The 23,971-nt window shown below is 36.9% G+C and overlaps 5 protein-coding genes across 6 annotated transcripts; all 5 read right to left on the bottom strand.

Moving 5' to 3' along the window:
• Window positions 1–1,052: 1,052 nt before the first annotated feature.
• LOC100250828 (amino acid permease 8) lies at window positions 1,053–4,044 on the bottom strand. 2 transcript variants are annotated; one of them, XM_002277944.4, is made up of 8 exons: window positions 3,933–4,044; window positions 3,668–3,818; window positions 2,862–3,086; window positions 2,686–2,779; window positions 2,380–2,597; window positions 2,151–2,290; window positions 1,783–2,010; window positions 1,053–1,623 (listed from the first exon to the last, which is right to left on the bottom strand). In XM_002277944.4, exons 2-8 carry the CDS (start codon window positions 3,786–3,788, stop codon window positions 1,207–1,209), a joined length of 1,443 nt encoding a protein of 480 aa, XP_002277980.2. In that variant the 5' UTR covers window positions 3,789–3,818; window positions 3,933–4,044; the 3' UTR covers window positions 1,053–1,206. The 2 variants fall into 2 exon arrangements, with proteins under 2 accessions (XP_002277980.2, XP_059592104.1); XM_059736121.1 differs by lacking the exon at window positions 3,933–4,044 and having other exon boundaries at window positions 3,668–3,919.
• A 7,556-nt stretch (window positions 4,045–11,600) lies between these two features.
• LOC100254206 (amino acid permease 1-like) lies at window positions 11,601–12,750 on the bottom strand (the record flags this gene model as incomplete). Its single annotated transcript, XM_059736077.1, has 2 exons — window positions 11,601–12,435; window positions 12,613–12,750. Coding segments are annotated over 2 exons (444 nt in total), but the record flags the coding sequence as incomplete, so codon positions are not given.
• Window positions 12,732–14,225, bottom strand: LOC132252598 (amino acid permease 8-like). Its single transcript, XM_059736093.1, has 4 exons — window positions 14,105–14,225; window positions 13,337–13,567; window positions 13,146–13,239; window positions 12,732–13,062 (listed from the first exon to the last, which is right to left on the bottom strand). The coding sequence occupies exons 1-4, from the start codon at window positions 14,223–14,225 to the stop codon at window positions 12,876–12,878; spliced, it is 633 nt and encodes a 210-aa protein (XP_059592076.1). The 3' UTR covers window positions 12,732–12,875.
• Window positions 14,226–15,488: 1,263 nt separating this feature from the next.
• Window positions 15,489–20,134, bottom strand: LOC100259319 (amino acid permease 6). Its single transcript, XM_002277829.4, has 8 exons — window positions 19,982–20,134; window positions 19,247–19,403; window positions 17,672–17,899; window positions 17,486–17,579; window positions 17,183–17,400; window positions 16,936–17,075; window positions 16,222–16,449; window positions 15,489–16,043 (listed from the first exon to the last, which is right to left on the bottom strand). Exons 2-8 carry the CDS (start codon window positions 19,365–19,367, stop codon window positions 15,636–15,638), a joined length of 1,437 nt encoding a protein of 478 aa, XP_002277865.1. The 5' UTR covers window positions 19,368–19,403; window positions 19,982–20,134; the 3' UTR covers window positions 15,489–15,635.
• A 704-nt stretch (window positions 20,135–20,838) lies between these two features.
• On the bottom strand, window positions 20,839–23,749 carry LOC100264491 (amino acid permease 8). The gene is made up of 8 exons (XM_002277808.4): window positions 23,677–23,749; window positions 23,443–23,586; window positions 22,606–22,833; window positions 22,410–22,503; window positions 22,106–22,323; window positions 21,880–22,019; window positions 21,565–21,792; window positions 20,839–21,470 (listed from the first exon to the last, which is right to left on the bottom strand). Exons 2-8 carry the CDS (start codon window positions 23,552–23,554, stop codon window positions 21,060–21,062), a joined length of 1,431 nt encoding a protein of 476 aa, XP_002277844.1. The 5' UTR covers window positions 23,555–23,586; window positions 23,677–23,749; the 3' UTR covers window positions 20,839–21,059.
• Between the last annotated feature and the right edge of the window lie 222 nt (window positions 23,750–23,971).

The following is a 23,971-nucleotide window of genomic DNA, read 5'->3' as shown; positions in this document are numbered from 1 at the left end:
TTATCACGCCCAAAGTAGGTGTGAAGCATAATTCTCCCTAAAAGTTTCTATATTTTATCATCCATAAAAAATAAAAGTTTCTACATTTTATATAGAAGTTGTTATTATTTTCTAAAAAAAAATTAAAAAATAAATGAATGGCATTTATACGACACCATAAATTTTAATTGAATTCTTATTGGTTTCAGCCTATCATGAAAATAGAAAGAAAAAAAAACGGATAAAAGAAAAGAACTCATAATCAGAGGGGAAATACATATCTCATCAAAGTGTCTCTGGGGCTCAAATGCGTGTCGTAAATTAAATATTGTGCATGTGTATAGAAGATATGGTGTGTGTAAAAGACATGAGTAAGAGAGAGTGAATACAATATCTCGTCTCTTTTATTTTATTTCACTCTTAATTATACATTAGATTGGCACAAAAATGTAACATATCACACCACATCCTACGCCAATCAAGATATGATATGTCGTTTCAATGATTTTAGTCTAGAAATATGATTTTTTTTTTTTTGTAAAAGAAATATTATATAAAATATTTTCTAAGCTTATATGTGATTATAATTAGATTCTTTATAAAATAATGAAGGTTAGGAGAAATATCTATGTAAATATTCTAGTCCTTGAGGCTAAAAAGTTTATAAAAGAGACGCAAGGAAAAAAGTAAAAGAAGAAGACTCATAATTCATAATGGAAATATGAGGAAGAGTGAGAGATGTCTAATAGAACAAAAATATGTGGTTTAAGGTGGGGATACAAAGAGTCAGGGATGCGAGATTTTTCAAATTAATTGTATCTATTTTTATCGTATGTAATATTTTATATTGAATAGTGACATGTTATCTCTCATTCATGACAATAGGCATAGTGGTTCATTAAGATATGTATGATTGGTCAAACCACGAAAAAAACCTTATATATCTTTGTGTGTGAATTGTTATATTGTTGTGGTCTTTCATTAATATATTTGCTTCTCGCCTACAGCGAACAGATTGGGTTAAAGCAAAAATATTTGGGCCCAATAAATAAATAAACTGAACAAGCCTCTGCTTAGTGTGAACAACCTCTGCGCTTAATTATTTAAGTATAGCATCTCAAGATTGCAGAACATGTCCAATTTTATGTATGCTTGCAAGAAGCCAGTACATCGCTAGCATAAGCTGTTTGATCGTTTCTACATAGGCACTGTTGCATTATTGTTTAATTAGGAGTGCTTGAAGATATGGAGAGCCTCAGCAAACCCTTCAATGGAGCCGCAGGCTGCAGCCAAGGCCACAAGCAGACACACAAAGTTCAGTGACTGCAGCCCAAACCACCTAATTGTCCATCGACTGATCTTCTTTTGCACAATGTACATATTCACTGGGAAGTAAACTGTCAGTGGCCAGAAACTAATAGCTCCAAGCAGTGCCAGCACTTCATTGAAGTAGGGCAATGCCAAAGCCAGCAAAGTTATAATCACTACAAACATGCTTCTCCAAGTCAGCCTTAACAAATTGATACTCATGTTGAAGTTTTTCTTCCCAATTCTTATGGGGTACTCAGCAATTACAAACTTGGACCTTGGCCACCACCTTCTCATCTGTGATTCAACTGCACCAAACACTGGTTGTGAAACCACCTGTAACAAGTTACATGTTCCATTTAGGGGGCTTCAATCTTAGCATGGTCCACTTGTTTTTGGCTTAATTTTAATTCAGAATTTCATTCGTTTTTGCTTGTCATATTACTAATCCAACAGTTCCATCTAGAAGAATGGTTTTGGAAAATGTGTTTTCACCTGGTATGCTCCCACAAGGTGCATCACAATGAAGGTGTTGGCCAAGTCGATGAGCCAGAAGGGCTCGTAAAATCCAAAGCCAGTTAGCATGTTGCCATGGGCGTTGTTCCCGAATGCAGCATAGCCAAAGCAAGCACAAATCAAGTAGAATAAGGTTGTTGTTGACACACTTATCATGTTAGCCTTCTTCATTACTTGGATTTCTGACCCTGAAGATTTCAATGTATCCTGAAAATTGCTAAGTTAATTAACAAAAATCCATTATGAATATACTCTTTACGGGGTTGCTATGTTCCTTGGTTTTTAGGTGGAAATTAATCAAAGCATTTTAGCCCAACTAAAGCTTTGAATAATATGTTTCTGTTTACCTGGATTTCAATCAGAATTGCAGAGTATGAGCTGCATAACAACATGTCTCCAATTGCTCTGAACATCCTCCACATCTTCTGAGCTGCAGTTATGCCCGGCCCAACCTCAACACCAGTCACACTGGTCCTCTTTCCATGCCCTGTTTTAGTGGCAGATTTAAGTGGAAGAACAAGGCCAAGGAAATAATTTCCAAATTCCAATCATTGGCAATAATCAAAATTTTATTACCTGAGATGACAGTTGAAAAGGCGAGTGCAGCTCCAATTGAGGCATACCCGAAAGATGTAACTGTTGCTATGACAGACAGCCCCCACATTTCACCAATATCCGGTATCTGAGACACCACAATTTCAAAGAGTCCCATCCCTATCATGTATGGTTTATGCGAAACCTCGCAAGGGGCTTCATGGCCTCTTTTGTGGAAGCAATTCGATTTCTGTATAGCCCTGAAACACACATTTCCTAATTAGCATAAAATCACTATTCACACATTCATAAATGCAATGGCCTTCACTCTATTTATGGAGAGCTTACACCATGCTTATTGCTGCAGTGATGGTATAGCCAATTGCCAGTCCAATTAGGAGGCTGTATTGAGCCAACCCACAAGCCATATACATTTTTCCACCTGAATTTTAGAGAAATTTAATAAAAAAATTTACAAAATGACTTAAATATACATGTGTATTGAGAGTATGGATTAACAATACCTAGATTGGCTTTGACAGCCTGCATATAAGTATAGTTTCTCTTGCCAGTGACTGGGCATCTGTAACATTCTGCTAAGAGATTGGAAGTGTAGAATGTGATGATGCCAAATATTATGAGAACTAATACACCAACCCATCCAAGCTGCGCCAGGCTCCAGGCGAGCGAGAGCACTCCAGCGCCTATAACAGCTGTTATTACGAGTGCACATGCTGTCCACAGAGACCCTAATATATGCATCAAAATGATAATTATCAGGCGTGCTTAGAGCATATTTAGGAGTTATTTTGAGAGGGTTTAAGCGTTTTCAAATTTTTGAAAGCACTTATAGACAGCTGATTCTTCCAAAAATTACTTCTTTTTTTTTTTTTGTTTTAGAAAACCTCACCAAAAACATTAGTAAACACTTTTTGGGTTTATATGATCAAGTACTAGCAATTCTCACTGAAAGCATTTTTAATGAAACTACTACTAAACAAAAGTGTTATCAGGTAAAAGTACTCTAATCAAAATCATGCTCGAAGAGGGTGTGTTATTAATTGAAATTAACTTCATCTATGATCCACACAGTGACATACTTCGCTATTTTTTGTTCCAAAAAAATTAGCAGTATCAAATTAATTACAGGAGAGAGAAAAGAAAGATGAATAAAAGTCAATTAATGAGATCCTATCAATCCAAACCAGTAACACACCTAGAACGAGAAAGAAGTTTGCCCATTGTTGAGAAGAAGAGAAATACAGCTTGGATTAAGAAAAAAAGGGGGGGAAAGAAACCCTGCTTAATGTACAAGCAACCAAAAGCATACCAGTTCTTCTGGGTCTGCCATCATCGTCCAAATCTGCATCTGCAACTTTGTGAGAACCCAAACCAGAGTCACAGACCTCATTCTGAATACCTCTATTATCATCAACCTCACTTGCCATCATCTCCTTCCGTTATCTACTTAGCAACCAAATCTGCACCAAGAAAATTAAGGGTCATTAGTTTAGCTTTGAAACTCTACAAAGCCCATATGAAAAGGTTGAAAATATTAGAGGGGAAAGGAACAGAAGGTTGAGTAAATCTCTCACTTGTGCTGCGACCCAAGTCTGGAAATGAAAACACACTCAAGACTCAGAAGATGAGTTCTGCATTTATGGCTTCTTTGGGGAAGAAAGCAAATTTCTTTTAATTAAACATTTATATCATATGCCATTTCTAAGAAGCCAAGCACTAGTTATATTTGTCTGCTGTATGATTTAGCATTTATTTATTGCAAATCCGTCTAGATTTTAAAAGTGAAAAAAGCATTTGAATTTACTTGCAGGCTGTAAACACATTTACCTATTGTGTTGTGTAAACACTTCATTCAAAATATCTTTTTTCCTTTTTCATCTTTGGTCTATGCAAGTGGTATTACACGATTACTATTAGAAGTCGTTTTCTCCTGACTTAGAAGGTGTTCAATAAATTAAACTTATTACTTGTTACTTGGTTTTTACTTTATGATTAAACTTATTTAATTTTTTTAGTTTATAAAATTAATATATTTAAATTTATTAATTTTAATTAATAGTTATTTTCATTAATCTTAAATAATAAATTTTGTTTATTAAACCTAAAAGTATTATAAGTACATAAAATAATTGCAAAATATTCACAATTAAAAAAGGAATTATGAACTTGGAGTCATAAAAGAGAAACTTTCATTAAATGTAAGTAAAATAAGATTAAAAAAATTATCTAAAAATCAAAATAAATTAATTATGTGGGCTTAATAAAATTTAAATCTTGATATTAAATTATTTTATAAAAAAAATGATTGATTTATTTAATGAGTTGAATGATAGTAACTCATTGAGTTGATTTATCAAATACCCTTTTTATGGTATTAATAGGAAAGTGTAGACCCCATGATGGGGTGCATTTCAGACAACCTGATTTGCCAAATGTCCGGATTTCAGGGAGCCACGTGGAGCTTGAAGACTGGTCACCAGGTAACACACCTTGCCATTGAGAGGGAGCTGGTAGAAGCAATTAGAAGAGGACACTTGTCAATAGGATATTCTAAAATCCCCAGGCCGTTATGGAGGAGCGTCGGGCAGCTGCAGGGGGCAGGTTGCTTTTTGGACGTGTTTGTGAGGAGATATTGCAGCGTTTCTGTGACAGAGGCGAGTTTTAGAGAGTGAGAGGTTCCTGGAGGCTGGTTACAGAGGAAGAGGTTAGGAGTTTTTGGAGGCAGGGTTTCTGTTACAGAGGGTGGTGGTGCTTTTCAGAGTTGGTTAGGATATACAATCGGGGATGCTGCAAGGGAGAAAAGGGAGAAAAATCAGACAGAGGCGATAGTTGAGGGAGGGAACGAGAGAGAGAGGGAACAGAGGAGGTTTCTGGAGAAAGAGGCTAAGGAAAACAGAGGAGGTTTCTGGAGAAGGAGGCTAAGGAAAACAGAGGAGGTTTCTGGAGAGAACAAGGGGAGCATTGTGAGTAGTAGCAGAGAGCTTTGGGAGAGAGGAGATCCCTGGAGCTTAGGGGAAAGCTGCTAGAGAGAGTTATCCAGAGAAGGAAGAGCTTAAACAGAGGAAAGAAAGGGAACATTCTCAGGTACGTTTGCTAGACCTCATTTTGATTGCCATTAATGTTTCTTTTGGGTTGCTGTGACTGTGTTGTGACATATCCGCTCCCTGTTCTTCATGTGAGGTTTGATTTAAAATGAGAATTCTTCTTTTGATATCCTTTGTGTGTTTGAGTGAGATCCTTTAATCTCATTCCCATATGGTTTAAATCTCGTTTTCATCTGGTTTCTTTTCCCACCTATGCATAATCCCTATGGCTTCAATATAAGACGGGCTCGGGTCATTGTTTTCTGGGGATTCATTTTATACTCTGTTTTGGTCCTTGCTTCATGGTTGTTTACCCTCTATTCTCGGTGGTCACTCGTACGCTCAAGGAGAAGAGTCTTGGCTAGTACTGCTAGTGGTTTTTGTATGGGCACATTTTGTGAATCTGGGAAGATGTCGTGGCCTTGCTCATAGAATCGCTTGAATATTTTGCTCAGAATGGGTGATTGCCATATTCAGGGAAGCTACTCCATAGCCCATCTCTCTCTCTTACTTGTGTGAGGTCCAGAGGGAGTGAGTTTGTTTGAAACCTGTTTGGTATCAGCAGCAGCCATAGCTTTGCTTGTTGAGAAGACCAGTTCTGGCCGGGAGTGCAAGGTCAAGGAAATGTATCAGGTGGGCTTCGGCCGTCTGGATATCCAAGCAAGCGGAGGCTGATATCTCATTGGGTCTAAGAGTAAATTCTGTGAAGCCTTCAAAAACAATTGTTATAACTGATTTGGCCACTGCGCTTGTGCAAGCTGGAGTTCCAGTTATGTGGTTAGCGGCAAGAGAACCTGATTTCGATACCCCTACTGTTGTTGCTGAGGATGGGCATAAATGCAATTCGTGAAGGTTATGCAAGCAATGGAGCCAAGCAGTCTGTACTTCAAGCTGTGCTTGCAGATCGTCCACCGGGTGATGAGAGGTCCTTGAGTCCGCAATCAGTGAAAAGTCAAAAGGTACCTTTCCCAGAAGGAATTCAGGCTTGAAGGCACCAGCAACCAGGATCAGGATGATTATCTACTGCTTACCCTTCTATGGGATCTGGCTATCAGCAAGAAGAAAAGAAAATATAGTGAGAAACCAGAAGCAAAGCCGCGATCAGTGTTACCTGGGCCTGTGTCATCCACGAGTATGGGTCGCAGTATTAGAAGCCCAGGTTCAGGTTCAATGCAGAAGGATTGAATATCCACTTAACACGCTACACATCAACAAGCATGAGATGCAGTAATGTAGTCTCGTTTGCAATTGCGGGTCCCCATGTATAATTGTTATTTGCATGGACACTTTTTCTCACCACTCTTTTAACCACTGTACCCATGAACAAATCCAATGCCATTCATGCCCCTATCCCACTACCCATTCCATTAATCTCGTACCCATACCTTCCTACACCGTCTGTACCCATTCTCTTTATCCTCATCCTGCACATGTCACACCTATGCCCTCCGCTCATAAATCGTCAACAGTGCCTTTGAGCCTTCGTCTATGACGGCTACATGTGACCCACGCCATGGCAAGTACATAGCAAGCTGTCTGATATACCGAGGTAATGTGGCGCCCAAGGGCGTGAATGCAGCTGTGGCCACCGTCAAGATAAAACGCATTATCCAGCTTGTTGATTGGTGCCCTACTGGATTCAAGTGTGGTATCAACTACCAGCCACCAATTGCTGTTCCTAGAAGGTATCATTGGAGAAAACGTGCCATTATGCTGACATCAACATCAGTGGAATCAATGGAGAAGTGATGCCAGGCCAGTGGGAATACCAAGTTGATCCAGGTCAGTGCTCTTCCCTACTCGCTCAGCGTGTCCACGTGCCGCTCTTCAATGTCTGTTCCGTCGTTCATCGCTTCGGAAAACCCCAGACATGCAAGCATGTCATCAAGAGTTGCCATATGGAAGGCGGTTTCGAAATGAGAATGGGATGCCTCAGAGACGTCAACGTCATCTCTGGTCTGCCGGCGGCGACCAGCGCGGGGAGATTGGATATACAGGACGATGAGAGGCACGTGACAAGGTCTGCTTTTCCCACCTGGCAAGATGTCCTTGCTGCTGACTCCAAAAGCATAGAGAATGCCATAAGACGTGGCGGTTTGGCTGTGACTGAGGTTTCTTGTATCAAGAAAATGTTGAACTGTTTGCTGGGAAGAAAATGCAAATTATGCCTTGGGTACTTGTGCGATTTAACAGTTGATGAAATCAAGGCGGATGCCATGACAAAAGGGTGCACAGCTTGCCTTGCACCGAGTGAATTGAGAAGTCCAATCCCTGCTTCTTCAACTTGTGATCATACAGCATTACTGTGAAAGAAAGATCTTCAGATTGACAAGATGGAGAAAGAGATAAGAGAGTTGACTAAGCAACGTGACATTGTTGAGTCTCGGGTTGAGGATTTGCTACAAATGATTGGAAATGATCAACCTTCAAGTCAATGGACTGAATTCGTAATGATCCTAAATCACAGGTGTCAGAATCTTCAATACAACTCAGAATTCTGGCAGAGGCAGTGGGAGTAATACTCAGGAAAAATACCATCAGCTGCCACAGTACTCTGAAGGCCATTCTCCATTTGATGGACCTTCTTCACCGACATCAGTTGGAAATGGGTTTGTTAGGCCAGATCCACGTCGTGGTCAAGAGGAAATTGCACTTGAAGCTGGGGGAGTTCCTGAAGACTGCCATTTTCCTGTTCCTTTCCCAAACGAGCAAAAATGTGGTTTTGTTAATAATATTCGTTTGAATGGATGCGACAACACCGAAGTACTCCAAGGCCAGCATGATTGAGCGGACAACGAACCTTGACTGGTACAAGGTGTTGGGAAGTGTCCCAAATTCCTAATTAGTATAGATTCCTTTTTGTAAAGAATATTGTATAGAATATTTCTAGGTTGATATATTATTGTAATATTAGACTTCCTTATAGAATAAGGAAGGTTGTTGGAAATATCTCTATAAATATTCTAGGTCATGAGGGGAAAAAGTTATGAGATGGAGATGGGCCTATAGAGATTATACGAGGTGGATAGAGATGTGAGGAAGAACAGGAGGTACCTGGTGGAGCGAGAGGGCTCGTAGTAAGGTATGGATACAAGGAGTGAGGAAACATGGGATGTTTCGGGAACCCAATAGTTGTATCTGGTTTTATCCTCTGTAATATTCTCTATTGTATAGTGGAATTATTCTCTCTCATCCGTGGATGTAGGCATGGTTGGCCAAACCACGTTAAAACCTCGTGTACCGTATGTGTGATTGTTTTATCTTTGTGTTCTTGAACTAACATTGTTGGCATCAAAGCTTTCGCTGGCACAACAATTGGTATCAGAGCTTGGGTTGAAGATTTCTGGAAGAGTAAAAGATCACAAAGCACACAAGATGAAAACAAAGGAATTTTCACTGAAGGTGGAGTCGATTGCTCTTTCGTGGTGATATGATACAAAAAGGTTTGTGTCATAGAGAGATTGAAGATTAACTTCATGTAATTTGGTCCAAGGTGGAGATTGTTGGGAAGTGTCCCAATTTCCTAATTAGTATAGATTCCTTTTTGTAAAGAATATTGTATAGAATATTTCTAGATTGATATATTATTGTAATATTAGACTTCCTTATAGAATAAGGAAGGTTGTTGGAAATATCTCTATAAATATTCTAGGTCATGAGGGGAAAAAGTTATGAGATGGAGATGGGCCTATAGAGACTATACGAGGTGGATAGAGATGTGAGGAAGAACAGGAGGTACCTGGTGGAGCGAGAGGGCTCGTAGTAAGGTATGGATACAAGGAGTGGGGAAACATGGGATGTTTCGGGAACCCAATAGTTGTATCTAGTTTTATCCTCTGTAATATTCTCTATTGTATAGTGGAATTATTCTCTCTCATCCGTGGATGTAGGCATGGTTGGCCGAACCACGTTAAAACCTCGTGTACCGTATGTGTGATTGTTTTATTTTTGTGTTCTTGAACTAACATTGTTGGCATCAAAGCTTTCGTTGACACTACAACACAAGGACCCTACCCTCCTTGAGGCTCTTGACAGGATTCACGAGCCCAAGAGGCTCATGGATAAGCCTCCTCATCTCCCGCTACAGGACGTTTACAAGATTGGTGGCATTGGCACTATTCCTGTGGGTCGCGTTGAAACTGGTATCATTAAACTTCGTATGGTTGTCACCTTTGGGTCCAAGTGGACTCACTACTACAGTCCAGTCAGCTGGAATTCACCATGAGTCTTTGGCAGAGGTCTGCCTAGTGACAATGTTGGTTTCAACGTGAGGAATGTTGCTGTCAAGGATCTAAGACGTGGCTTTGTTGCATCTAACTCCAAAGATGATCCTGCAAGGAAGCTGCCAACCTCACAGCCAGGTCATTATCGAGAATCACCATGGCCAAATTGGAAATGGTTATGTCCCAGTCCTTGGCTGCTACACCTCTCACATTGCGGTAAAGTTTGTTGAGGACTGTCACTGGCAATGGACTTCATTCTTCTCTGCTGTGTCAGTACAGGATTGATACTCCTATCATTGTTCACCTCGATCATGGAAATTTGAAGAAATAGCTGGTGGATGTTCTTGTGCTGGGATTTGGTGCAGTTACGGTGGATGGTTCTCACTCTTCACTTCAAGGACAACCTCTCATGTTCTATCCTATCAGTGACTCCTTAGACCCACTGGTATGATATTAGCTTGCATGGCCACTTTTGGCATGCAATAAGGGGCCACGTGCCATCTTCTATTTTCTCTTCCCAATTTCAAAAATAATTTCCTAACCTCGTTTTCAAGTGATTTTTCAGCTTCTGGTTTTTTAAACGAATACCAATTTTCCCAATTTCCATCCTTAGAATTTTTTTTAGATATCCAAAATACCATTTTCAATAAAATTTGGTTGTCATTTTCCTTCCGGCAACCCACTTTTGCATTTTCTTTGTTTTTAAAATGTTTTTAAAATAAGTAAGAATTAAATTCTGTAATTCCAAGTGATGGAATTTATGGAATTGATTCATGCAAAATAAAAGGGCTTTGGTAGGGGCCCAACATCAAATGAATTTTCATCAAATAAAACTGAATTTGAGTGAAATTCCATGTGTGCTGTTGATAGTTCTTTATATGTTTATTGACTCACGGGCTATATTTTATATTCATTAATTGTGCATTAACCTCATTTCTTGATAGCGCATGGTGGCTCGTTGCTCAGGTACGTACCCACTTTCACTCTAGCCATCTTCTATGCATTGTTTTGTTTCTCATGTGTATGATCACTCTGAGTATTCATTGATTTCCCCATCATTGTCACATCAGATTCATTTTATTAGTAGAGACTCATTTCTAGGGACTTAGAGGGGTGCTACGGTCTCCACCGTACCTTCCTGACAAGTAACCTGACCCCCGAACCCGATCCGGTTTTTTTTTCGTAGACCAACATTTTCCAAAACAAGGAGTCACACTTAAGGTTTTTCTTTCTTATTTTGTTTACCCTTTAAAAATAAAACAAAAATAAGTGGCGACTCCAAATCATTTTCAAATAATCAATAAAAATCAATTTTTCAAATAAAAATCAAGTTCGCCATCGAATGGGAAGCGCATGAGCCGAAATGCGGGGTCCACAGAAAGTCATGCCTTTTCATTGTCAATTTAAGCATCCAATTTCTTCCTTCCATAGTTTTTATCAATTCGGTTCCTGAATGGTAAGGTGTCACACCAACAAAAATATACTCCCTTTTTTCCTGGCAAAAGTACTTTGAGCCCAGCACTCAATACCTTTAATTCTAAGGATGTAGAAAAACTGGTGCAGCATTTCTAATGGGTCTATATTATCAGGAGCAGTAGATGTAGAAAGTGGTTACTCAATACCAAAGTCTGAGGTCTAGGGTTAAGCACGATATATTGTCAACATGTCCCTTAATTATTCATCTATTCTGAACTTATATGTAAGTTGCTTTTAGGATAAATTAATATTGCATTAACTAATTCCAATAAAAATGGTTATAATATGTTTTAAAAATAAACTAAAATATATAAATGGGATATAAAAATTAGCTAACATTAGGAAAAGCCATGCCCCTGTATTTTGAAGCAAGCTGCTGGCCAATTCATATATTCACCAAAAAGATGCATATATGGTAGATAAAATGGAGATAGTCCATGAGTTTCTTTATCAAATTACTTGTAAAATTTATTCAGGATGAAGAATACCCTTAGAGCATTAATTTCAAGTGCACATGTACAAACCAAGCTATTGCTTTAAGGTTCACAAGTACAAGTGTTTGAGCATCTTCATCACTTGGGTTTGAAGATATGAAGAGCTTCACCAAACCCTTCAATGGAGCCACATGCTGCAGCCAAGGAAAGTAGGAGACAAGCTAAATTCATTGCCTGGAGCCCAAACCACCTTACTGTTTTTCAACTAATTTTGTTTTGGGCAATGTACATATTCACTGGGAAATAAACTGTGAGAGACCAGTAGCTGATGGCTCCACGGAATGCTAGCACTTCGTTGAAGAAGGGCAGTGCCAGAGCAAGTAAATTTGCAATCACCACGAACATGGTTCTCCAAGTCAGCCTGAAGAAATTGATGTTCAAGTTCAAGTTTATCTTGCCAATGCTTATTGGATATTCGCGGGTTATGAACTTGGACTTAGGCCACCTCTTTCTGATATGTGATTCAGCTGCAACAAACACTGGTTGTGTCAGTACCTACATCCAGTGTAATGGCATTTTAGAAAAGAAAACAAAAGCATTAGGTTGAAATAATTTTTGGAAATGGTTCTTGACCTGATATGCTCCCACAAGGCGCATGGCAATGAAGATATTGGCCAAGTCGATGAGCCAGAAGGGCTCAAAAAATCCAAAGCCCGTCAGCATGTTGCCATGGGCATTGTTCCCAAATGCAGCATAACCAAAGCAAGCACATAACAAGTAGAAAAATGTCATGATTAACGCAGTCATCATGTCAACCTTCTTCATCACTTTGATTTCTGACTTGGATGATTTTAGCGTGTCCTGAACATTGTCAAGGAAAATCCCTTATATACAAAAGTGTTCTTCACTAAATTAACTAAAATCAATTCAACGCACTTTGAGGGGCAATTAAGATAACCCTATTGTTTCGTTGCATTTCAGGTAGCAATCAGAGGGTTTTAATGGAGCTTGGTACAATATATATGCAAATATCTATACCTGGATTTCAATCAGAACTGCAGAATATGAACAGCATATCAACATGTCTCCAAATGCCCTGAACATCCTCCACATTTTCTGAGCTGCAGTTAAGCCCGGCCCAACCTCAATTCCAGTCAAAGTTGTTGCCCTGCTCAAATCTCATCTTTGCTGGTTGTTGCTACAACTCTTATGGACATACATTTCAATGCAAGGACAAATTGAGATTTCAAGTCATTGGCAATAAAATTTACCGGAGACAACAGTCACAATGCAAGTCCAGCTCAAATCGAAGCATACCCAAAAGACATAACTGATGCCATAACCGAGAGCCCCCACACTTTTCCAATGTTGGGTATTTGAGACACGACCATCTCAAAGAGTCCCATTCCTATCATGTATGGTTTATGAGAAAACTGGCATGATGCCTCATGACCCCTTCTGTGGAAGCAATGTGATTGCTGTATAGCCCTGAAACACCATCTCCATAGCTTGAAATCACTATCACATGTTCATAATGGAAGCTCTAGTCTACCATATTGATTTTAGCTTACACCATGCTTATTGCCGCAGCTATAGTATAGCCAATTATCAGCCCAATTTGGAGGGCATATTGAGCCACTCCACAAGCCACATACATTTTCCCACCTGAATTTTTCAAAAGAGTAGCCATTAGTTCCAAGAAAAAAGCTATTCACAATACGTGATATCTAATAGATCTGTACTGAGTGTGCATTGAAAATACCTAAGGTGGCTTGGACAGCCTGCATATAAGTGTAGTTTCTTTTGCCAGTAAGTGGAGACCTGTAACATTCTGCCAAGAGACTGGAGGTGTAGAATGTGATGCTTGCAAATGTTAAGAGAGTTGCCACCCCAATAGCCCATCCAAGCTGCGCGAAACTCCATGCCAGCGAAAGCACTCCGGCGCCAATTACCGCTGTTATTATGCGTGCGCTTGCAGTCCACAAAGTCCCCAGTGCATATATATAACATAAAATGAATAAGTAAATAAATAAATAAAACCCTAAGGTAGCTAGTGATTATACAGAACTTTGAGTTTGAGCTCTTAATATGTATAGGTTAATTTAAATCATTCAATAATGGTAGGATAAAAGAATCAAACTTAGTTTAGAAGAATTTTTTTAAAAAAAAGTATCATTTCTAAACTTCAATGTCAGCAAAAATTGAAAACTTTATGTTATATTAATTATAGATGTATTATTAATTCTTTATTTTAAAAATTAAAACTTCTACATGAAAAAGTAGTAGATTTTTTTATATATGAATTAATGTTGCTATTAATTAAATTATATACTAAATTAAGATTTTGAAGCATAAAAATTTGAGAATATTTTATAGAACAAAACTATTTAAGTTGTTAATTTAAAATTATACTTCAGTAGGAGAAAAAAGAAAAAGAGGGGCCGGGCCGGGGCCGGGGGTTTAGGGGGTGTTGAACCTGCTTAATGCATAAGCAACCAAAAGGCGCCATGGACAAGTTTCATTATACCAGCTCTTCTGAGTCTGCCATCCTCGTCAAAATTTCCATCTGCAACTTCATTACCACCCAAGCCATCTTCACACCCCTCCTTCTCAATATCTCTATCATCACCCTCATTCACCATTCTCACCATCGTCCCTTTCCTTCTCTTTTCACCGACCAAACTGCACCAACAAAATGACAATTTAATTAGCTTTGAAACAGTGAAATTAAAAACCGATATGGAAATGAGGTTGAAAAGAGCAGAAGGTTGAGTTAATATCTCACTTGTTTTGTGAACCAACTCTGGAAGCGGAACCACTATCAAGACTCAAGACTTATCCCCTTATTTATTGTTTCTTCATCTCTCCTTTTGGGGAAGAAAACATCTGTCAGCACACAAATATTTTTTATGTACAAGAGTAAAAACATATACATCATATATATATATATATATATATATATATATATATATATATATATATATATATATGTATAAGTTAATTCTATATCCTTGGCAGTGTTATTGCATGACGTTTATTATTAGTTTATTCATAAAAGAAGAAAAATCCATTAATTCATAAAATATCAGCACAAAGAGAGAGTATCGAGTACTTATCCTTTACCAGACTTAGGTGGTATTTGTTTTTTTACTTCATTCTAAATAGAACCTTAATACTTAATAGTATTAAATATTAGGTTGTTTGTTTTTGTAGTATTTTATTTCTATTAAGTATTAAAAAGTAAAAAAAATCATTGTGTTATTTTTTCTATTTAGAAAAAGCCACATATTTTGGTTTTTTCTATTTAATAAAAAGTTTATAATAAGTCATGAAAAAGTAAAAAAACAAACAACTTAAATTCTAAAACTAAATGGTTTTCAGCAAAAAGCCAAAAAAACAAACACTTAGTTGACTAAATTAATTAATATGGTGACTTCTTGTATATGATATTGAGATTTTAGGCTTTCAGAAGCTTTTTTTGCCCTATTGAGAGTTTATCGGACTTAGTTGACTAGATTAATTAATATCGTGACTTGTTGTATATGATATTAAGATTTTAGGCTTTTTCAAGAGCTTTTTTGCCATATGGAGGGTTTGATATATCGAAAATTAGGGTTTTTCAATAGCATTATGGATAGCCACTTTTTAATAGGTATTCATTAAAAGAGATCACCTAACCACATAGTTGTCATTAATTTATTTATAATTCCAGAAAAAATATATGAATTTCATTTCTTTAATTATTATCTCATTTATCCTTATCAATGTAAGTCTCATTTCATTATGTTTTTATGTAACCGTTTAAATTTTAATCATACCTATCAAGAGCTAGGATTAAAAAATTAATATTTCCAGTGGACATGATTCTTCAAGTTAAATTTCTGAATACAAATGCGACTATGCATTACTTGTGGAGTAATGAGGTGTGTCTCTTTTCTCTCATGAAAATACTATTTATAGCATATTTTTTAACCCAACAGACAGCACACCTACAATTATTAAGGCAAATATACATTTGCGTGCTGTTTGATCATTATGTCATATTTCCTCAATTAGGGGACTTAGAAGATACGGAGAGCCTCACCAAACCCTTCAACTGAGCCACATGCTGAAGCCAAGGCCACAAGAAGACAAACAAAGTTCAGTAATTGGAGCCCAAACCACCTAATCGTTCTTGGACTAATTTTCTTTTGGGCAATGTACATATTCACTGGGAAATAGACTGTTAGCGGCCAATAGCTAATGGCTCCAAGGAGTGCAAGTACCTCGTTGAAGAAGGGGAATGCCATAGCAACCGAAGTTACAAGCCCCACAAAGACGGTTCTCCAAGTTAGTCTTAAGAAGTTGATGCTGAAATTCAAGGTTTTGTTGCCAATTCCAACTGGGTATTCCGCCGTTACAAACTTGGACATAGGCCACCTCCGCCTGGCTTGTGATTCAACCGCACTAAATACGGGTTGTGCAAGTACCTGCACATCTTATATATATCATTTAAGGTTTTGTATTTTTTATTTTGAAGTTGAATCATAAGAGATGTTTCTGAACCTGATATATATGCACCCACTAGATGCACCACAATGAAAGGTTTTGTATTTTTCATTTTGATATCTAATTTTTGAAGTTGAATCATAAGAAATGTTTCTGAACCTGATATGCACCCACTAGATGCACCACAATGAAGATGTTGGCCAAGTCGATGAGCCAGAAGGGCTCATAAAATCCGAAGCCGGTCAGCATGTTGCCATGTGCATAGTTCCCGAATGCAGCGTAGCCAAAGCATGCACATGACAAGTACAGCGTTGTTGTTATCAACACCCCTGCCATGTTGGCTTTCTTCATCACTTTAATTTCGGACTTGGAAGATTTGATTGTGTCCTTCAAAATTCACAAGAAGAGGGCTTTTAAGATATAGCTTTACTGTGCTTGCATGAACTTAAAACAAATCGAAGTATATATATCTAAGGGTCTGATTGTTAAGGTTTTCAGAAACAGTTATCAAAATATAGTTTTTTAAGATTAAAAAAGGTTTTTAAATATTTTCAAGAATAAAATTTAGTTTGAGTACTCAAACATAACAAGCAGTTTTGGTGCTACAATGCCAACTTTTTAATTGTTACCCAAAACATTCTACAAAAAAAAAATGCAATGAAAACCCCTCAAATTTGTTCTCAAAATGAAGTAATCTGCTTACAAATTCTGAATATATATATATATATATTCTGTCAAAAAAACAGAAGCGTTTTCTAACTATCCATGTTTTCATGATTATCATTATTTCATTAATTTTAGAATTATTATTTTTGCAGTGAGAAACCAAGCATGCATTTCAAAAATTAATGACACGGAACATTTCATATGTACCTGGACTTCAATCAAAACGAGAGAATATGAGTAAGCTAATGCAATGTTTCCGAGAGCTCTGAACATCCTCCAGATTTTCTGAGCTGGAGTTATACCCGGCCCTATTTCAATTCCAGTAACAGAAGTCCTCTTTCCATGCCCTATTCAAATCTCAACCCGTCCCACCAACACATTAATTGTTGTGAACAAGATTAAGGAAGATTGAAATCAACCTTAATTCAAGTCTGATAATGGAAAAAAATTTTACCCGAGATGATTGTAGCCAAGGCAAGCCCAACTCCGATGAAGGAATACCCCAAAGAAGTGAGTGTTGCCATGATGGAGAGCCACCATACATGGTCAATCTTGGGTACCTGAGACAGAAAGATTTCGAAGATTCCCATACCTATCATGTATGGTCTATGAGAGAACTGGCACGAGGCATCATGACCGCTTTTGTGGTAGCAATCTGATTTAAGTATGGCTCTGAAATACAAACTAGATTTCACGCATCATTCCTTACTGACAAAATGCAATAATTATTAAAGAAATCATGTTTGCAGTAACTCACTCCATGCTTATTGATGCCGTGAGTGTAAAGCCGATAATCGACCCAGTCACGATGGCGTATTGAACCAATCCACAAACCATGTACATCTTTCCACCTGAATACATAACAGTTTCAACAAACTATATATCACAGAAACACGAGGCCTAAATTAAATTCTGTAGTGGGTCTGGATTGAAGTAAAAATACCCAAGGTGGTTTTGACAGCCTGCATGTAAGTGTAGTTTCTTTTGCCAGTAACAGGAGACTTGTAACATTCTGCCAATAGACTGGAAGTGTAGAATGTGATGATGCCAAATACAAGTAGAGTTGCAACACCAGCAAGCCATCCAAGCTGAGCCACACCCCAGGGCAGCGACAGCACCCCGAAGCCTACCACCACTGTCACTATGTGTGCGGTTACCGTCCACACAGTCCCTACGTGTCATTCAGAGTGAAATTAAGTTATTGCAGTGGTTAATGTTTTTGACGGGCAAAATGATTCATTTCAACTAAGTAATTCTAATATCGTTCTTGAAATGTTTTTTCAAATGATTTTTTCTATATATATTCAAACGGAGGCTTTTAAAATAAAAGAAATCTGCCTATTCGTGAAAATTGTTTTCTAATTTTCAAACAAATTTAGTAAATTTTTTGTTGAAAATAAATTCAGGTAATTTTTTTTTTAGAACAAATTTAAATCTAAATCTAAAATGTTGTGTTTTTCAAACTTAAATTGTTTTTCATATTTAAGTTTTCAATAATTTTTTATTTTCTAAAAATAGTTGAAAACTATTTGTAGAATTATTAATAATAAAAAAATCAAATATACGTGTTCTTTTTAAGGTTAATTGACACTATAACCGGTCAAAAATATTTTTTATTTAAAAAAAATTATAAATAATATAAACTTATTGAGAATGATTAATATAAAATCATTTGTAGTTACGGAAAAATAGGCAACGCTTAAAGCCATTGCCAAAAGTAGAGTATTTGTTTATTTCATGATGTGCATGAAGATCATGAAATATTAATTGCGTTTGTTCTTACGTTTTATTTGCCAAAAGTAAAACTCTGTTTTTCATTTTATAATTTATAATATATAATATATAATATATATTTTTCCAAGTGTTTTGGCACACGCCCCAATGTCTAAATAGGTTTCAATTTTTAAAATTTGAAGAAAAATTAATGTAACGTGATGGTTTATATAAAAATTAAAAATATTATTTTTATATGTAGATAAAATTAATGTTTTAAAATAAAATTTAATTCACAAAATGATAGGTAATAAAACATTTAAAATCCATTAAAATTAAAAAAAAAAAAAAAAAGGTATGAGAATGCATAATTAATAATTGCAAAATCAATATTCTTCTTTTTCTTTGAGATAACTCCAATATGACCTAATTCAACCAATTGTTAAATATTATATGATTATGGAATAGGTTGGCCTTTTACATTTTATCTTAGATTTTAGTGATTTATATTTTATAAATAGTCTTGTTATTTTATTTTTAGATCTTATCCCTTTCTTTGTATCTTTTGACTTTTTTTTTTTTTATCCTCTTTCAATGATATATCATATATCTAGATTTTATTGTATATTTAAACCATAAAAATTTTGTATTCAATATGATACCCTATAAAATGAATACTAACCCAAAATACAAACATCAAACACTCCAGAATTAACTTTTAGAAAATACTTCTCTTTACTTGCTAAATGGACATTGGAACTGATTAAGAAAAACCAAACAATTAAGAGAGAGGAAAAGAAAAAACCAGTTCTTTTGGATCTGCCATCTTCATCAAAATCTCCATCCGCAACTTTCTGAGGATCCAAACCAGAATCACATTCGCTATTTTGAATGATATCTTCATCACCAACCACCCTGTTCACCATCTTCTCTTTCCTCTTCTTTCTTTCTTTCTTCTTTCTCTGCACGAGAAAAAAACCATCTAACACTCAACAGTAAAACCCATATATATATATATTTAGATAGAGAGAGATAGAGAGAGAGAGAGAGATAGACAGAGAGAGAGAGAGAGAGAGAGAGAGAGAGAGAGAGAGGGACTTCAATTCCAACGAAGGTGAATAGTAATTCTCCCTTGTTTTGATTGAGAATGAGGCACTTCTCTTTTTTCTTTCCCTCTGGGAAAGAAAATTATGTTCAATATCCATAAATCAAAGTAACAGCACGATCTTTTATTATTATTATCATTAAAAACATTGGTGTGGTCTCTTTCGTAGAATCTGCCCTTCTTTATTGCAAATCCATCTACATATACAGATGAGGAAAGACCAAACATTTTTTTTTTTGACCCAGCCACTTTAAACAATTACTTGTCATTAATTTCATATATATGGCAAGAAATTAATGTGCACTAAAAGAAAAAGAAAAAAAAAAAACAATCATCAATTTCTCTCACACCCTTCCTGTTCTTCCAACGGTCTTGTAGATGGTAACAATAACCCAGATTATGAAAATGAGAAAAAGAGAGAGAGAGAGATTATACCCAACAAGTGCTGCTATCCCAGCAGCACAAGTAACCGGTGCAAGGAACTGTAGATTGAGGTGGTTTTTGATGGTGGATGGTGGTTCACTGGCCTTGGAATGGAGAGAGTGGCAATGGGCAAAAAGGATATGTTGTACTCCCCCCCAATGTTTGTTTTTGAGGGTAAGACTCTCACCTTCTCCACTATCGGTTATCTTTTTCAGCTTCCCCTAACAGCAAAAGCAAAAGCAATTTATGTGATATGTTGTCTCATGCAGAAGAAATTTGTCCTACTATACTAAATTCGACTTCATCCACAACATTAAAAAGTAGCTTTTCTGATAGGCAATGCATATATATATATTTCAACGTATATATATATGATCAGTTTCTCTAGTCAACTGAAACTTAGATGATATTCGGTGGTTTATTAATGTCTCGTGGGTATCATGTGTTAATTCAAGCACCCTTCAAATGCTTTTATCTCTTGTGTTTTATATATAGGCGAAAACCCCAGTGGAAAAAAAAAAAAATCAATCCACATGCCTTCACTGCTAATAAAATCATTAATCACCCACCGATGGCCTATCATATATATCTATTTTCATAAATGCACCCTACGGATTGAGGTAGACCGTTACCAACCTGCTGCATCACAACATTTCCAATGATTTATATGTTGAGTGCAACAAACCCAAGGACGGTTCAAATCTTAGTAAAAGATTTAGCCTATCTTCTATGGATTTCAATTAGTTTTCAAATGAGATAATCAATCCGATTCAAGAATTGGGGTATCAAAATTAAGGTCATGGATTTGAATCATGGAGCATCGTGATAAGCTAGCCACAATGGAGATGGTCAATCTGGATAAGCAGCTTCTATATCTGCCTATTTACATCAAATCCACATGGTTATGGAAAATCTTTTCCAATCTCATATATATGTTTCTAGCAACTCGCTGGGTGAAGTGCAAGTTCATTTTGCATACAAGGGCGGGTCTATCGCTCATTAATTAAGCAGTACTTAAACTTTGCTCCGAATTAAGATCAAACATTAACCTTAACAAAAGTTTGATCACATTTATTTGGGAATTATTGTATTATTTGATGATACGGAGAGCTTCACCCAACCCTTCAATGGAGCCACATGCTGCAGCCAATGCAATGAGGAGAGACAACAAGTTCACAAACTGCAGCATGAACCACCTAATTGTTGCTCGATTGATCTTCTTTCTGGAAATGTACATTGTGATCGGGAAATAGACTGTGAGGGGCCAGAAGCTCACTGCTCCAATGAGTGCCAGTAAGTCATTGAAAAAGGGCAATGCTAGAGCCAACCCAGTTGCAACCACCACATACATGGTTCTCCAAACCAGCCTGAACAAGTTGATGCTGAAATTCAAGTTTCTTCTGCCAATTTTTATGGGGTACTCTCTGTTTACAAACTCCGACTTAGGCCACTTTCTTCTACACAAAGACTCAACCTCGCAAAATACTGGTTGTGCCATTACCTGCACAGAATTAATTAATATACCTGAATTAGTCATCAGTCCATTGAATCCAGATGGTTTTAGAAACGTGGTTTTAAATTTTAATCAACCTGACCTGATATGCTCCCACAAGGTGCAACACAATGAAGATGTTGGCCAAGTCAATCAGCCAGAAGGGCTCGTAAAATCCAAAGCCAATCAGCATGTTGCCAGGTGCACTGTTTCCGAATGCAGCATAGCCGAGACAACCGCACATCATGTAGAATACGGTGGTGGCAGCCACTGATATCATGTTAGCCTTCTTCATCACTTTGATTTCAGGCTTGGAAGAGCTTAATGTGTCCTGGAAATTTGCAGGAAAAAATTGCATTTGAATCATACTTTTCGTACTAAAATTCATATTAAACAATCATGATCAGTATGTGATTACCTGGACTTCAATCAGAACTGGGGAATATGAGTAAGCTATTGCAATGTCTCCAAGTGCTGTGAACATCCTCCACATTTTCCGAGCTGCAGTTAAGCCTGGCCCAACTTCCACTCCGGTCACAGTGGTCCTCTTTCCATGACCTACTCCAATCCCAGCTTTGTTTCGGTCAAGAAAGTTCATATCCTTAATTCAACTTGCCCATAATGTAGAGAAAAATGTAAATTACCTGAAAGCATGATTGCAAAGGCAAGTCCAGCTCCAATGGAGGAGTACCCAAAAGACATGATTGATGCCATAATGGAGAGCCACCAGACCTGCTCAATGTTGGGTATCTGAGACAAAACGATCTCAAAGAGGCCAAGTCCTATCATGTATGGTTTATGGGAAACCTCGCATGAGGCTTCATGACCCCTTCTGTGGAAGCAGTTCGATTTCTCTATAGCCCTGAAACATATTTTCCACAGCATTAAATCACTATCCCATATGCAAAAATTCATCATTTTGAGGCCTCTTAGTTTATGGTAGCTTACACCATGCTTATTGCTGCAGTAACAGTATAGCCAACTACCAGCCCATTAAGATTGGCATACTGAGCCATTCCACAAGCAAAGTTCATTTTTCCTCCTGATTTTTTCACAAAAACTCCCATCAGTTTTAACCAAAACTAATCACCAAAGCGTGATTTCTAACATATATAAGTAATGGGTAATCAAGCATCAAAGAAACCTAAATTGTCTTTGACAGCTTCCATGTAAGTGTAGTTCCTCTTGCCAGTGCCTGGAGATCTGTAACACTCTGCTAAGAGATTGGAAGTATAGAACGTTATGCAGCCATATGTTAGTAGAGAGGCTACTCCTGCAACCCATCCAAGCTGTGCCACAGCCCAGGCCAGTGACAGCACCCCAGAGCCTATAACCGCTGTTATTATGTGTGCACTTGCTGTCCACATTGTCCCTGCATATTACCCATTGTCAAAGTGGAGTCCAGAAACCATTTTTTTCCTATATTCTTTCTTCAATTACACACAAATGTTATGTTTCATTAATTAATGCTTAGTAATTTCATTTTTTTTCTCTCCATATCTTTCATTAATATAATATCAGTCATTGTTGTAAATTACAAGACAGTACTATTTATTGAAAGCTAATCTTTTTCTCTTCTTATAACTCTATATAGACTTTGTAAATCTTTGCTTTCAAATGCACATCTTTCTAATAAAAAATGGAAGAGTTCAAATTTTTTAGGGAAAAAAACCACTAAAAAGAAAGCATTAAATAAGAGAAATGAGATGGGTTTTACAGGGGATACCAAAATTTTATAAACTTTTTATTGAATGCTTTGACAATGACAAATCATGGTCAACTTCTAGAACATGCTTCAGATTCTCGTAAGCCACTCAAATATTTCCTTTCAAGTAGTGCCTTATAAATCGAAAATTAACTTTTAAATTATTAAGTTTTTATTTTTATTTTTATTTTTATTTTTTTATTTTTTTTTGTATAATAAAGAATAAGAAAAAGAGTTCTCCAAAATCAAACACCAAGCAAAGATAAGAGTATGTACCAGTTCTTTTGGGTCTGCCATCATCATCCAAATCTTCCCTTACAACTTTGTGAATATCCAAACCAGATTCACATTCCACAAACTGAATAACTTGTCCATCAACCTCCTCCATCTTTCTCCTTTCTCTCTACTTAGCAACCAAGGCTGCAAAAAAAAAAGAAAAAAAAGGAAGTCCATTTAGCTTTGAAGCAAGCAAAATCCCATATGAAAACGGAGGTGAAATCCAGAGTTTACATGGCTCTAAGATCTCTTGTTTCTTCCACAGAGAGATGAAGAAAGAAATCAAGCAATATCTGAGAATGAGAAACTCTCAAAAGTTTCCCAGATTTATAGAGCATCTTTATCTCTTTGAGCAGGGAAAGGACAGATGTTTAATAAATGTTCTTCAGACAGATTTTGTGGATTCCTTGTACTTAATTTTTTCTCTAAATTAATAGCATTCTATTTATTTCAGTCTACATAAGGTAAAAAAGAAATTACCAATGAAAAATCAATGCTGTGGATGGTGGACTCATTATTCTTTGCTTTT

This window comes from Vitis vinifera, chromosome 4 (assembly GCF_030704535.1).
Source record: "Vitis vinifera cultivar Pinot Noir 40024 chromosome 4, ASM3070453v1".
Lineage (NCBI taxonomy): Eukaryota > Viridiplantae > Streptophyta > Magnoliopsida > Vitales > Vitaceae > Vitis > Vitis vinifera.
Note: the sequence above shows the minus strand (reverse complement) of the source record. Positions and strands in the feature narration are given on the sequence as shown.

Coding starts and splice junctions, on each gene's coding strand:
- LOC100250828 (XM_002277944.4), bottom strand. CDS start 3,788: ATGATGGCAAGTGAGGTTGATGATAATAGAGGTATTCAGAATGAGGTC. Junction 2,291..2,379: donor CTTTTCAACTGTCATCTCAG/GTAATAAAATTT, acceptor CCACTAAAACAG/GGCATGGAAAGAGGACCAGT. Junction 1,624..1,782: donor ACCTTGTGGGAGCATACCAG/GTGAAAACACAT, acceptor AACTTGTTACAG/GTGGTTTCACAACCAGTGTT.
- LOC132252598 (XM_059736093.1), bottom strand. CDS start 14,225: ATGGTGAGAATGGTGAATGAGGGTGATGATAGAGATATTGAGAAGGAG. Junction 13,568..14,104: donor GGATGGCAGACTCAGAAGAG/CTGGTATAATGA, acceptor ATATATATGCAC/TGGGGACTTTGTGGACTGCA. Junction 13,063..13,145: donor GCTGCGGCAATAAGCATGGT/GTAAGCTAAAAT, acceptor ATGGTGTTTCAG/GGCTATACAGCAATCACATT.
- LOC100259319 (XM_002277829.4), bottom strand. CDS start 19,367: ATGGTGAACAGGGTGGTTGGTGATGAAGATATCATTCAAAATAGCGAA. Junction 17,401..17,485: donor ACGGCATCAATAAGCATGGA/GTGAGTTACTGC, acceptor TTTGTATTTCAG/AGCCATACTTAAATCAGATT. Junction 17,076..17,182: donor CTTGGCTACAATCATCTCGG/GTAAAATTTTTT, acceptor AGATTTGAATAG/GGCATGGAAAGAGGACTTCT.
- LOC100264491 (XM_002277808.4), bottom strand. CDS start 23,554: ATGGAGGAGGTTGATGGACAAGTTATTCAGTTTGTGGAATGTGAATCT. Junction 22,504..22,605: donor AGCTGTCAAAGACAATTTAG/GTTTCTTTGATG, acceptor TGAAAAAATCAG/GAGGAAAAATGAACTTTGCT. Junction 21,471..21,564: donor ACCTTGTGGGAGCATATCAG/GTCAGGTTGATT, acceptor AATTCTGTGCAG/GTAATGGCACAACCAGTATT.